Source organism: Oncorhynchus masou, chromosome 7 (assembly GCF_036934945.1).
Source record: "Oncorhynchus masou masou isolate Uvic2021 chromosome 7, UVic_Omas_1.1, whole genome shotgun sequence".
NCBI lineage: Eukaryota > Metazoa > Chordata > Actinopteri > Salmoniformes > Salmonidae > Oncorhynchus > Oncorhynchus masou.
The window spans coordinates 9415272-9429102 of NC_088218.1; the positions used below are offsets into that span (position 1 = coordinate 9415272).

Consider the following 13831-nt stretch of genomic DNA (forward strand, 5'->3'; position numbering starts at 1 on the left):
TCCTCCATTCAACATCACAAGGGTTCGTAAATACATAGACTAATTTCATAGAACTTTAAAACACTGGCAGTTTGTCTACTTCACTTCTTTAGTCTACACTCTGAACACTCCAGATAGCCCAGTTAATAAAACAAATGCTGACAATACTGTTGTCACCCATACAAGTCTCAGTAACATGAAATAACATCAACACTGCATTCAAAAAGTAAATAGACCCCTTGATTTTTTTATCCACGTCTTGTTACATTACAGCCTTATTCTAAAATTGATGAAATCGTTTTTTCCCCCTTCACATCAATCTACAAACAATACCCGAGAATGACATCACAATACCCCATAATGACAAGTGCAAAAACAGTTTTTTTAGAAATAACTGAAATATTTCATTTACGTAAGTATTCAGACCCTTTATACAATAGTTAGTTGAAGCACCTCTGGCAGCAATTACAGCCTTGAGTCTTGTTGGGTATGAAGCAACAAGCTTGGCAAACTTGTATTTGGGGAGTTTCTCCCATTCTTCTCTGCAGAAGCTCAAGCTCTGTCAGGTTGGATGGGGATTGTCTCTGCAAAGCTATTTTCAGGTCTCTCCAGAGATGTTTGATCGGGTTCAAGTCCGGGCTCTGGCTGGGCCACTCAATGACATTCAGAGACTTGTACCGAAGCCACTCCCACGTTGTCTTGGCTGTGCGCTTCGGATCGTTGTCCTGTTGGAAGGTGAATCTTCACCCCAGTCTGAGGTCCCGAGTGCTCTCAAGTTGGTTTTCATAAAGGATCTCTCTATACTTTGCTATGTTCATCTGTCCCTTGATCCTGACTAATCACCCAGTCCCTGCCGCTGAAAAAGATCCCCACAGCATGCTGCTGCCACCACCATGCTTCACCGTAGGGATGGTGCCAGGTTTGCTCAAGACATGACGCTTGGCATTCAGGCCAAAGAGTTCAATCTTGGTTTCATCAGACCAGATAATCTTGTTTCTCATGGTCAGAGTCCTTTAGGGGCCTTTTGGCAAATTCCAAGCGGACTGTCATGTGCCTTTTACAGAGGAGTGGCTTCCGTCTGGGCACTCTACCATAAAGGCATGATTAGCGGAGTCCTGCAGAGATGGTTGTCCTTCTGGAAGATTCTCTCATCTCCATAGAGGAACTCTGGAGCTCTGACAGAAGAACCATCGGGTTCTTGGCCACCTCCCTGACCAAGGCCCTTCTCCCCCATTTGCTCAGTTTGGCCGGGTGTCCAGCTCTAGGAAGAGTCTTGGTGGTTCCAAACTTCTTCCATTGAAGAATAATGGAGGCCTCTGTGTTCTTGGGGACCTTTAATGCTGCAGAAATGTTTTGGTACCTGTCTCCAGATCTGTGCTGACACAATCCTGTCACGGAGCTCGACGGACAAATCCTTCCACCTCATGACTTGGTTTTAACTCTGACATGCAGTGTCAAATGCGGGACCTGACATAGACAGGTGTGTGCCTGTCCAAATCATGTCCAATCAATTGAATTTACCACAGGTGGACTGCAATCAAGTTGTTGAAACATCTCAAGGATCATCTCATAGCAAAAGGTCTGAAAACTTGTGTAAATAAGCAATTATTATTTTTAAAAATTACATTTGCAAGAATATCTAAAAACCTGTTTTGGCTTTGTCATTATGGGGTATTGTGATGTCATTATGGGGTATTGTGATGTCATTATGGGATATTGTGTGTAGATTGACGAGGAAAAACATGTCATCAATTTTAGAAGGCGGCTGTAACGTACCAAAATGGGAGAAATGGGAAGGGGTCTGACAGTGCCCTCGGAAAGTATTCAGACCACTTGACTTTTTCCACATTGTTATGTTACAGCCTTATTCTATAATTAAATAAAAAAATATCCTCAGCAATCGACACACAATACCCCATAATGACAAGTTTTTTGCACATTTATAAAAATGAAGAAAAAACAGAAAAACAAGAGACTCAAAATTGAGTTCAGATGCTTCCTGTTTCCATTGATCATCCTTGAGATGTTTCTACAACTTGATATATAAAAAATATTAAATATCCACTACTGTTCAAACGTTTAGGGTCACTTAGAAATGTCCTTGTTTTGAAAGAAAAGCACATTGATTGTCCATTAAAATAACATCAAATTGATCAGAAATACAGTGTAGACATTGTTATTGTTGTAAATGACTATTGTAGCTGGAAACGGCAGATATTTTATGGAATATCTACATAGGAGTACAGAGGCCCATTATCAGCAACCATCACTCCTGTGATCCAATGGCATGTTGTGTTAGCTAATCTAAGTTGAGCATTAGAAAACCATTTTGCAATTATATTAGTACAGCTGAAAACTGTGGTGCTCAGTAAAGAGGCAATAAAACCGGCCTTTACAACTCTGCCGAGAAGGCCAGCATCCCATAGTCGCCTCTTCGCTGTTGAGACTGGTGTTAAGTGACCCCAAACTTTTGAAATGAACTCAGGTGCATCCTGTTTCCATTGATCATCATTGAGATATAACTACAACTTGATCTATAAAATATAAAATATATATGTATCAGATATAAATCATCAGGATGTGGTAGTGTACTGGTTATTGTTAACACTTCTCCAATCGTTGTTGAGATCTGATATTCTCGAGACGAAGGCCTATATCATATTTCTCAAATCCTTTTCAGGCTAAATTCCAGCCGACCATGGAGAGAACAGTAATGCCGAACTACACCGAAAACAATATATAAATGCAACATGTAAAGTGTTGGTCCCAGGCTTCATGAGCTGAAATAAGAAAATCTCTGAAATTTTCCAACACACACAAGAAGCTTATTTATCTCAAATTGTGTGCACAAATATGTTTACATCCCTGTTTACCAAGATAATCCATCCACCTGACATAATAGCTACACAGTTGCACCTCGTGCTGGGAACAATAAAAGGACACTTTAAAAGGTACAGTTTTTTTCCCAAAGAATTGAATGTTCATTTCTCTACCATAAGCTGCCTCCAACGTCCTATTCGAGTATTTGGCAGTACATCCAACCGGCCTCATAACCGTAGACCACGTGTAACAACTTCAGCCCAGGACCTGAGGTGGGTCTTGCTGCCAAGTGGGTGGGCCTATGCCTTCCAACGCCCACCCATGGTTGCACCCCTGCCCAGTCATCTGAACTCTACAGGTTAGGGCCTAATTCATTTCCAATGACTGATGCCCTTATTATATACATACATACATATATTTTAGTACATTTAACCTTTATTTAACTAGGCAAGTCAGTTAAGAACAATTCTTACTAACAATGACGGCCTTCCGGGGGTAACAGTGGGTTAACTGCCTTGATCAGGGGCAGAACGACAGTTTTACCTTGTCAGCTCAGGGATTCGATCCAGCAACCTTTCGGTTACTGGCCCAATGCTCTAACCACTAGGCTACCTGCCGCCCCTTATATGAACTATAACTCAGTAAAATCGTTGAATTTGTTGCATGTTGCGTTTATATTTATGTACAATATTTTAATTCAAGAAGCTGGTGAAGAGCTACAAAAGGAAGTAAATAGCCCCAATGGACTGAAAGATAATGGAATTTCATCAAACGTATGAGCACCCGAGTGGCACAGCGGTCTAAGGCACTGCATCTCAGTGCTAGAGGCGTCACTACAGACACCCTGGTTAGATTATAGGCTGTATCACAACAGGCCGTGATTGGGAGTCCCATAGGGCGGTGCACAATTGGCCAAGTGTCATCCGGGTTTGGCCGGTGTAGGACGGCATTGTAAATAATAATTGGTTCTTACATGACTTGCCTAGTTAAATAAAGTTAACTTATAATAATAATAATAGTTAGGCTCTTTATGAGCATTAGCTGCTACTTCACTCAATCCCGTTTTTAAAAGTCTCCCTGTGTGACATTCCTTGAGACCAACCAGAAATGTATCCTTGGCCAAATATTCCCAGATTTTCATAAAAACAGCCGAACATGTTCTCTCGTTTCTGCGTCACCAAATGTTGTGTGAGAAAAAAGAGAAGGCGAGGTGAGCATCAATCACTAGTACGGTGCAGCAGACTGCAGGGGTGTAGTGCTGCAAGTGATGAGCCGCCACAATGGTGTTTGTTTAGTAAAGTTAGATCAATGTCTTGGACGATCACCTAATGATTAATTAGTAGTCAACATCACCAAATATTATAGCATAACATTACTGTTACAACAAAAACAACACCTCATATCTTAGGAGATTTTAGGATGGTTTGCTGAATCGTCCCAAACTCAACAGCGTGCCATTAGGCAGAATGTGTTTTGATTCAAACAAAATACAGGAAGTCTATTTAATTTAACACCATCTGCTCTAATTTGCTCACCAAACAGTAATTCAAGAAGATTTAAATGCTTAATTTATAGATAGAACCAGCTCTTACCATGACTAACAGTTGTCCTAATCTTCTCCTCCTCTTCTTCATCTTTAATGTTGACGTTCAGCTCCAGTGTTTGACTGCAGTCTTCCAGCTTCACTGATGCCATCTCTGGATCCTGCAGTGCAAACTGGGCTCCACTGTCACAATCAGGACCCAGTGACTGTAGGTTTGGACTCAGTGTGGAAGGAGAGAGGCAGGCTGGGTTTGTCCTCACTGTTGATGCTAACGGCCTCAGACTTAATCTGAGTCGGCCTGTAGTAATAAAGACAAACGGACACAAAAGTTATTTTCTTGACAGTTCTGGCACTTTATTCTGTAAAAATATTTTCTCGTTTTTCTTCTTCAATTATCTAATTTCAGTAGATCCGGTAGCTAATCCTTGACAAAACATTCATTCACAATAGACACAAAGTACAGATTTTAAATTGCACAACATAAGTGCACTTAATCTATAGTAGATTTCCTAAATTCACATAAATGCATAAATGACTCAAAAACCATTTAGTACAAGATCACAGTATGTTTCAGGCAGCACTATGTACTATTTTCCTGAATAACCTTGTCTTCCCTGTATTATTTCACTCACAAAAACCAATTGTATTTCCCGTTCACACCATATTAAGAATTATCAGGGTTCGTACAGTGTCAAGTCAAATTCAAGGACTTTTCAGGCACTAATATTTATTTACTTGAAGCCCCGTGTGAAAACCCTGAATTATAGATAAATATAGAAACAACTGAATGTGTCTGAATATTAGTACACATGTAAAGAACTGATAATCATTACATTCAGCTTCAGAACTGTAGAGCAACTGAAATGTTCTCTCTCTGATGAGGCACTACCTGCACTGAAGTCCGTTGATGCAGATCTCCTATGGTATCATGGAGGTCTGCAAACAAGCGTTTAAGGTCCATGTCTGTCTAATTCTGTACTAAGAAAATAAACCAAGAAATCCCTATTAACTTCTACCACACCCTCCCCTTCCCCAAAAACCCTCCCACACCCCCCAATAAACTATATCAATAGATCCCTTTCTGTGTTTGCAAACATTGGGGTTTATATCATGCTGAGACAATCCACCCCCAGATTATCCAGTTTATCAAAAACCATACCGACAGTAACATCTGTTACCCCCAACAACTCTGCTGCAGTTTACAAGATAACATTAAACCTGGTATTTCTGCTTTACACAATCAAATTTGTTGATAAGCTTACCTATGAATGCTACAAAGTAAATTTTATTCACTATTAAAGCATCCTTTGTCACAGCATATTTATGGGCACAAGATTTCTGAACAGGCCTCGAAACCATGTCAGGACTAGTAGAAAGACCAGTTCTGACAGTAGGTCATCTTACTACGGGACCAGCCATGGAAGCTCCGTCAGTCTGACAGTAGGTCCTCTTACTACGGGACCAGCCATGGAAGCTCCATCAGTCTGACAGTCGGTCCTCTTACTACAGGACCAGCCATGGAAGCTCCATCAGTCTGACAGTAGGTCCTCTTACTACGGGACCAGCCATGGAAGCTCCATCAGTCTGCACTGGAGTACAACCAGTCTGTCTTACAGCCTCTGCATATGATACATCATGACAGATTCTATATCTCTGAGCATCTCTCTGCATCTGGCATCCACCAAATGCTGCTCTTTGTCCTCCACACAATTGCAACACTTAACTGTCACATTGCTCCAACATTCACCGTAATCATGTTCCCCAACACACTTGGCACATCATTTCACTCAACAGCTACATGTTCCATTCTTTGGCATTTAAAAACACTGATGATTCACTGTTGCTGCTCCAGTTTCAACTGTTCTGCTATGGAACCCTGACCTGTTCACCGGACGTGCTACCTGTCCCAGACCTGCTGTTTCCAACTCTCTAGAGACAGCAGGAGCGGTAGAGATACTCTCAATGATCGGCAATGAAAAGCCAACTGACATTTACTCCTGAGGTGCTGACCTGTTGCACCCTCGACATCCACTGTGATTATTATTATTTGACCCTGCTGGTCATCTATGAACATTTGAACATCTTGGCCATGTTGTTAAAATCTCCACCCAACACAGCCAGAAGAGGACTGGCCACCCCTCATAGCATGGTTCCTCTCAAGGATTCTTCCTAGGTTCTGGCCTTTCTTGGGAGTTTTTCCTAGCCACTGTGCTTCTACACCTGCATTGCTTGCTGTTTGTTGTTTTAGGCTGTGTTTCTGTACAGCACTTTGTGACTTCTTTAACCCTCTTTCCTACTGATCAACCTTTAGGCTTCAACCACTCTGTTTCCCTTCACATGGTCTTTAACAATATCATCCATGGACATAGATATTGGGACCTCAGAGATTATTACTCCCTTCAATGTAGCATCAGCTCCAAGTTCATGGCTTCTGAGGTTCATCCCATCATGAATTTCAATTTGAAGAATCTTCCCTTGCTGAACCTGATGAGCACAAGATAAACAATCTACCACTTTCAATTCCACCTTTATTTAATTAACCAGGTAGGCTAGTTCAGAACAAGTTCTCATTTACACGGCTGCGGCCCAGTTTAACTACACCTCTTTTTATGGCCTTGGTTAATCAGGATGTAAACGAGGCCCTGTGGTCTCCTCAAACACCATCCCAACTATCCACAATAACACATTATTACTCGAGCTCCCTACCTTGGGCCTCTGGAATTACTATACTACATGCACCCCTGCTTCCAGTATCATTATCTCTGTTGTTCCTATGTCTTCCCACTACAGAACATTCACATACTAGGCCCTCATCCTCCCACTCCTTATCATCAGAACTGTCCCCCACATTGATCGCGTTCAGCACAGCTGTTGCTTCTCAAACTCTCAATTTCCATCGTTTCAGGGGTGTCAAACTCATTCTATTGAGGGCCAATTCTCATCAGGTTTTCCTTTCAATTAAAACCTAGACAATCAGATGAGGGGAGTTCGTTTCTAAATAGTGACCTTAATTCATTAATCAAGTACAAGTGTGGAGCGAAAACACGCAGATACTTCGTCCTCCATGGAATTGGTTTGACACGTGCTCCGATACATCCCCATTAATCTGCGCCATTCCATGCAGTTGGCCTCTCTCTCCAAATGGTGAAAGATAACTTCAGTTAGCTTCCCTCTATTTTGACACTTCATCACGCAGCCTCATGTCGCCATTTCACCACGAGCAAACTCCTGGAAAGACGACCGAAACCGTTGAAGCCGCCATTTGACTTGCCTCGTCTGAACCATCCATGAACGAAACAGTTCATAAACAGCATTTTACACAAAACCAAGAACATGTAAAAACGAACTCAAATAAGTGTAATCTTTATGAAATGACTTTGACGAAAATATGTACATACACTCAGACAAACCCAAAGTCTAGTTATGTGACTTGTAAAATAGTTTTTAATCACGTTCTTCACTCACTCGGTTAGACTCCAAAATAACACATACAATTAAAACCATTACCAGGCGTGAAACGGATTTGTTACCTAGCATGTTATATATTCTATCGACATTAGAAAGTTTAAACATGCTATTACATACCTACAATGATTCATTTGAAACGGACACAACCACTATCGACACAACAGCACAGTTCTGTCGATTCGACCCGGAACTTCCTGTTCCCCACTACGACAGTGCATCAGCGTCATCTTCTTCTCTGGTATACTGACATTTACACAAATATAACCTCTCTGCCGCCACCTACTGTAAGGTTAGTAAACTGTAGAAGAAAATACATTTCCTTTGCGGAAAAGGGGAACAACGACATCAAAACCAAATACATAAGTAGATAAATAACAACATCCCACTCGTTCAGTCACAGTCCTATTCAAATCACATCCCAACACAGTCTCATGGGCCTCGTAGGGAGGAACATCTTCAGTCAGTATTCCCTGCAATCAGTGATTTAAAGTACATAAGTACAAATATTTGAAGTACTTTTGGGTGTCAGGGAAAATGTATGGAGTTTTGGGAGTATCTGTACTTTACTTTTGAAAATAATGTACTTTTAACTCCATACATGTTCCCTGACACCCAAAAGTACTCGTTAGATTTTGAAGGGCAGGACATTTTTTCAATTTGCGCATCCCTACTGCATCTGATCTGTCGGACTCACTAAACACAAATACTTTGTTAGTAAATTATGGATGTGATCTTAAAAATTCAATCTGGAGTGCCAGAGTGCGCTTGAGCGTTTGTAAATTCAGAGCGTTGTCAGATTGTCAGTTCGTTTCGCTCTCGGAGCGTTCAGAGCCACACTGGACGCTCTGGCGGAGGAGGAGGGTTGATTCAAGCGTTCTGACCTCACAACGGCAGTCAAGCATCCAATATAACTGGTTAACATTGGCTAGCTTGCTAGCTACTTCCAGTACAAATGAGAGAACTCTGACCATTTAACTCGCCTTAGCAGAGCTGGTTAGGCTGTGTTCATGTTATCCAGACTATTGGTGACTTTAACTGTGCTACAGGCAACCATTTAATTACGCTTTTTTTGCCGACTTTTACTGACACCGGCCGTATTCAAGGGGTGTTGAGCGTTCGTTTTTCATCAATTATTCTGCCCTCTGGCACTCAGACCTGAGTGCTCTGAAATCGTAGAATACAGCCAGAGCGAATTTAGGAACGCACGCTATGTCTGTGTTGGTGTGTGCCCCTGACTATCCGTACATTTAAACTACAAGAAAATCGTGCTGTCTTTTTCGCTTAATATAATGAATTTGAAATTATGTATACTTTTACCTTTGAGACTTATGTATATTTTAGCAATTACATTTACATTTGATACTTATGTATATGTTAAACTAAATACTTTTAGACTTTTACTCAAGTAGAATTTTACTGGGTGGCTTTCACCTTTTCCTTGACTCAAGTATCTTTACTTTAACTCAAGTATGACAATTGGGTACTTTTTCCACCACTGCCTGCAATGCTTCCAATGTTAATTCCTGAACTCCCAAAAACCTTTCAGCCGCACGAATAATTAATATTTACTATCGGTATCCTTCAACTGGTAAACGACATTATGAATCTCAACAGGCTGCGGGGCATCCACTGCCATAGCGTCCTCAGCACCAATCGCTCTTTAAACTATTTCCCGCGCCTCCCAGTAGCAGAACTACTGTACAGTTTCTTGATGTGGATGTTCCCTGATATAATAAAAATTGATACATGACATTGGTCAGTTTCGGTGTTATGAAACTGATGGACACTTTTTTTTTTTAACTAGGCACAAAGCAAACATAACAGGTTAGGATAATTAAAGTGGCAGGTTAGGACAATTAAAGTGGAGATTAGGAGACTGAGGTTAAGGTTAGGAAAAGGGTGAGGGTTTTGGTTAGGGATTTGTTTACCATGCAGGTTAGGATAACTAATGTGGCAGGTTATGATAATTAACGCTGGTTAGGAGACTGAGATTAAGGTTAGGAAAAGGGTTAAGGTTAGGCATAGCTACAATTCAACAGTTCTCAACAACTGTTGTCCCCAACGCAAAAGAAACGGCCACGGACCAATGGTGAGCATCAATTGTTGTAATCTTGATATCATGAAACACCCGATATCAGAGAACGCCCCTAATTGCGGTCTGCAATTACACCCTTCTCGGATCAAGGGGCCAGGCTTCCAGTCTTTTAGCATGCTTTCCACTGTGCTCAGAGGGCATTTTCAGTACTGCAGTTCAGCTGAAGCACGGCCCAACTCCCATTGACGGCCCCATAGCAGTCACTTAAAAATATATTTTTAATAATATTTATCATCAAGTTTGTAAATAAAACATCCATTGAAAATATTCAAGTAATTGCCTTTGAGTCTGTTTTTTCCCCATCACTCACAGCCAAAGTTAACCATTTCAGATTCATGCTGTGAGGTGGGTGAGATTATGCCACATGCAGATGCTGAAGGGAAAACACACCTCTTGACCTGCGTGTTTATAATGTAGGTGAAGGTGCAGCCTCGTCTCATAGACTCGATGTGACGAAGTAAATATAAATCCAGGACTCTCAAAATAGTGTGATATGTTACGTTATACCTAGGTGTTTTAATGTTGGTAATACTAATATAGAGATAATGCTAATAGAGATAACGACTGCTCTCCTCGGTGTTTTAATGTTGGTAATACTAATATAGAGATAATACTAATAGAGATAACCACTGCTCTCCCTGGGTGTTTTAATGTTGGTAATACAAATATAGAGATAATACTAATAGAGATAACCACTGCTCTACCAAGGTGTGTTACAAAGCCACATGCTCTGTCCTCTCTGCTCTACCTAGTTGTTTTAAATGTGGATAATACTAATACAGAGAACCATTGGACATGCATTTTCCATTATGCCATTGTGTTAACCACTTCAGAACCTTACATCTGTAGTTTTAATCATATACAGGGCATTATTCCTTGACTTTTCCCACATTTTGTTACGTTACAGCCTTATTTGAAAATGTATTACATTCATTTTTTCCCTCGTCAATATAAAAACAGGTTTTTAGAAATTTTAGCAAATTTATACCTCATTTTTTTATTTCACCTTTATTTTTTTAGTGAATTTTATCCCTTTTTCTCCCCAATTTCGTGGTAGCCAATTGTTTTTAGTAGCTTCTATCTTGCTACAACTCCCGTACGGGCTCGGGAGAGACGAAGGTTGAAAGTCATGCGTCCTCCGATACACAACCCAACCAAGCCGCACTGCTTCTTAACACAGCGCCATCCAACCCGGAAGGAAACACCGTGGAAGAAGATGGAGGAAGGAAACACTGTGCACCTGGCAAATTGCGCCTGGCCCGCCACAGGAGTCGCTGGTGCGCGATGAGACAAGGATATCCCTACCGGCCAAACCCTCCCTCTCTGGTGGCGCAGCTGGCGCTGCGGTACAGTGGTACAGCGCCCTAAACCACTGCGCCACCCGGGTAGCCGAACCGCTTCACCCAACTAGCCGAACCAGGAAGGCTAGTTGAGAACAAGTTCTCATTTACAACTGCGACCTGGTCAAGATAAAGCATAGCAGTGTGAACAGACAACAACACAGAGTTACACATGGAGTAAAACAATAAACAAGTCAATAACACAGTATAATATTTTTTAAATAAAGAGTCTATATACATTGTGTGCAAAAGGCATGAGGAGGTAGACGAATAATTACAATTTTGCAGATTAACACTGGAGTGATAAATGATCAGATGGTCATGTGCAGGTAGAGATACTGGTGTGCAAAATAGCAGAAAAGTAAATAAATAAAAAACAGTATGGGGATGAGGTAGGTAAATTGGGTGGGCTATTTACCAATGGACTATGTACAGCTGCAGCGATCGATTAGCTGCTCAGATAGCAGATGTTTAAAGTTGGAGAGGGAGATGAAAGTCTCCAATTTCAGCGATTTTTGCAAAGTGAGCTCAAGTGCATCCTGTTTCCATTGATCATCCTTTAGATGTTTCTACAACTTGACTGGAGTCCACGTGGTAAATTCAAATGATTGGAAAAGCACACACCTGTCGATATAAGGTTCCACAGTTGACAGTGCATGTCAGAGCAAAAACCAAGCAATGAGGACAAGAAATTGTCTGTCGAGCTTCGAGACAGGTTTGTGGCGAGGAACAAATCTGGAGAAGAGTACAAACACATTTCTCAAATCTCTGTTGAATGGGCTCCCTGCTTGTGCCGTCAAACTCCTGCTTCACATTGGGAGCAAAGCTTTCATGGGCTCCTGAGTGGCGCAGCGGTCTAAGGAACTGCATCTCAGTGCAAGAGGCATAACTACAGTCCCTGGTTCGAAGCCAGACTAAATCACATCTGACCGTGATTGGGAGTGCCATAGGGAAGCACAAATTTGGCCCAGCATCGTCTGGGTTTTGCCGGGGTAGGCCGTCATTGTAAATAAGAATTTGTTCTTAACTGACTTGACTAGTTAAATAAAGATTAAATACAAACTTTTAAAAAGTGGGATGCATGCCAGCAAATCCACTACACAACACATTACTAAACAATACATTAATTGTAACACAAACTGTTACATAAAGCTGACCAAACAGCATAGTCCCATCAATTTACCACTGCTACACCTGTCTATCAGCAGAACCATGTCTGGCAACGAAACAGTTCATTCAGCCTCATTTACTGTCTTTTAAAGTAACATGGCTGACTTACTTAAACAAATGTGGTTTCTACTGACATTTGGGATGTACAAACTATGGCATAAGAGGACGATAAGAGGCTATCCGTAATTTCGATTAATACATTAATGAGCGAGCTGGGACGGATGTAGTCAATGTAACTATTTGTTCAGCACTTTTGAAATGTACAGCGACAGAATTCAGAACATGGGCTGTTCTTACAGTGTTCTCCCTGTACGCCAAGTCAGAACCGAAGGATAAATTAAGGGGCATATAAGCAGACAATGAAAGCTCTTACAATATTCAATGATTACATTTCTCAAAAACATGTTATAGGCTTCATGTCAACCACCAAGTCAGAACAGTAGGCAAAATTAAGAGGTGAAACAAGACCAAAATATTAGGGTGAGGCACATGGGCTACTAACATCTTACTACACAACATACACTTTGTATTACTTTCTTAGCTACAGTACACACATCTCCCTGGCATGATTTTGAAAGTATTATGTTGACATGATCAGTCCAATCAAGGCGACTGTAGATATCACATGATTTGATGCTATTTTATCTGTGGACAATGACCTTGAGCCTTCTTGGATGGGCACTTCTAATGTAACTCTCTCGCAGCACCCAAGGGGCTTGAATTTTCAAGTACTACCCTTAGACTTGGCAGTGACGGATTGTCCCCATGAATGACAGAACACTGAGCCAATCATGGCGCAAAGCTCTGTATTTTCTGCGGGCTTGCCCCACCTCCACAGAAGGCTGAAGACCTGCATTTTGGAGCTGCCTTACTCAAGAAAACAAAACAAAAAGAGTCAATGTTTGTATGCGGCTTTATTAACAACTCAATTATATGTTTTTTTACATTGTTTGCAAACAGATAATTTATTTCACAGTTTTATTGCTAAAACTGCAGGGCTCAAAACAGGTGGCTCACCTGCCCTGAATGATGGGTCTCCACTGAACTTATCTAGAACACTGCAGGCCATCTGGGTGTTTAACCTTCCCAAGATCCCCCATGTCACCCTGCTCCTCCGTACATTCCACTGCCGTCCAGCCGAAGCTCACATCCACTACAAGAAAATGGTGTTTACTTACGGTGCAGCAAGAAGAACTGCCCCATCTCTACCTTCAGGCTCAAACCCTGTATCCCAACCCGAGCACTCAGTTCTGCCACCTCTGGTCTCAAGGCTGTCCCACTGCAACAGGAGGTCAAGCTCCCTCTCAGCCCAGTCAAAGCACTTCTCTGTCCTGGCACCCCAATGGTGGCACCAGCTTCCCTCTGATGCCAGTGAAGCAGAGTCTCTGCCCATCTGCCCGAAATGGTCTGAAACAG

The 13831-nt window shown here is 41.5% G+C and overlaps 3 protein-coding genes across 5 annotated transcripts in view; 2 read left to right on the forward strand and 1 right to left on the reverse strand.

The window, feature by feature from the left end:
* LOC135543193 (oocyte zinc finger protein XlCOF6-like) overlaps window positions 1-13831 on the reverse strand; it is a 72802-nt gene that overhangs the window by 47241 nt on the left and 11730 nt on the right. The window contains exons 1-2 of one of the 3 annotated variants that reach the window (XM_064970296.1): window positions 7928-8274; window positions 4392-4640 (exon numbers count right to left, since the gene is read on the reverse strand). In XM_064970296.1, the coding sequence (XP_064826368.1) occupies window positions 4392-4494 (103 nt within the window). In that variant the 5' untranslated portion in view covers window positions 4495-4640; window positions 7928-8274. Of the gene's footprint in view, window positions 1-4391; window positions 4641-7927; window positions 8275-13831 lie in introns of those variants that run through there. The other 2 variants (XM_064970295.1, XM_064970299.1) reach the window with 2 other exon arrangements.
* Window positions 1-13831, forward strand: part of LOC135543191 (zinc finger protein 850-like) — an 86426-nt gene that overhangs the window by 25671 nt on the left and 46924 nt on the right. The window lies entirely within an intron of this gene.
* Window positions 1-13831, forward strand: part of LOC135543201 (zinc finger protein 135-like) — a 69492-nt gene that overhangs the window by 25661 nt on the left and 30000 nt on the right. The gene's annotated exons all lie outside the window — the stretch shown is intronic.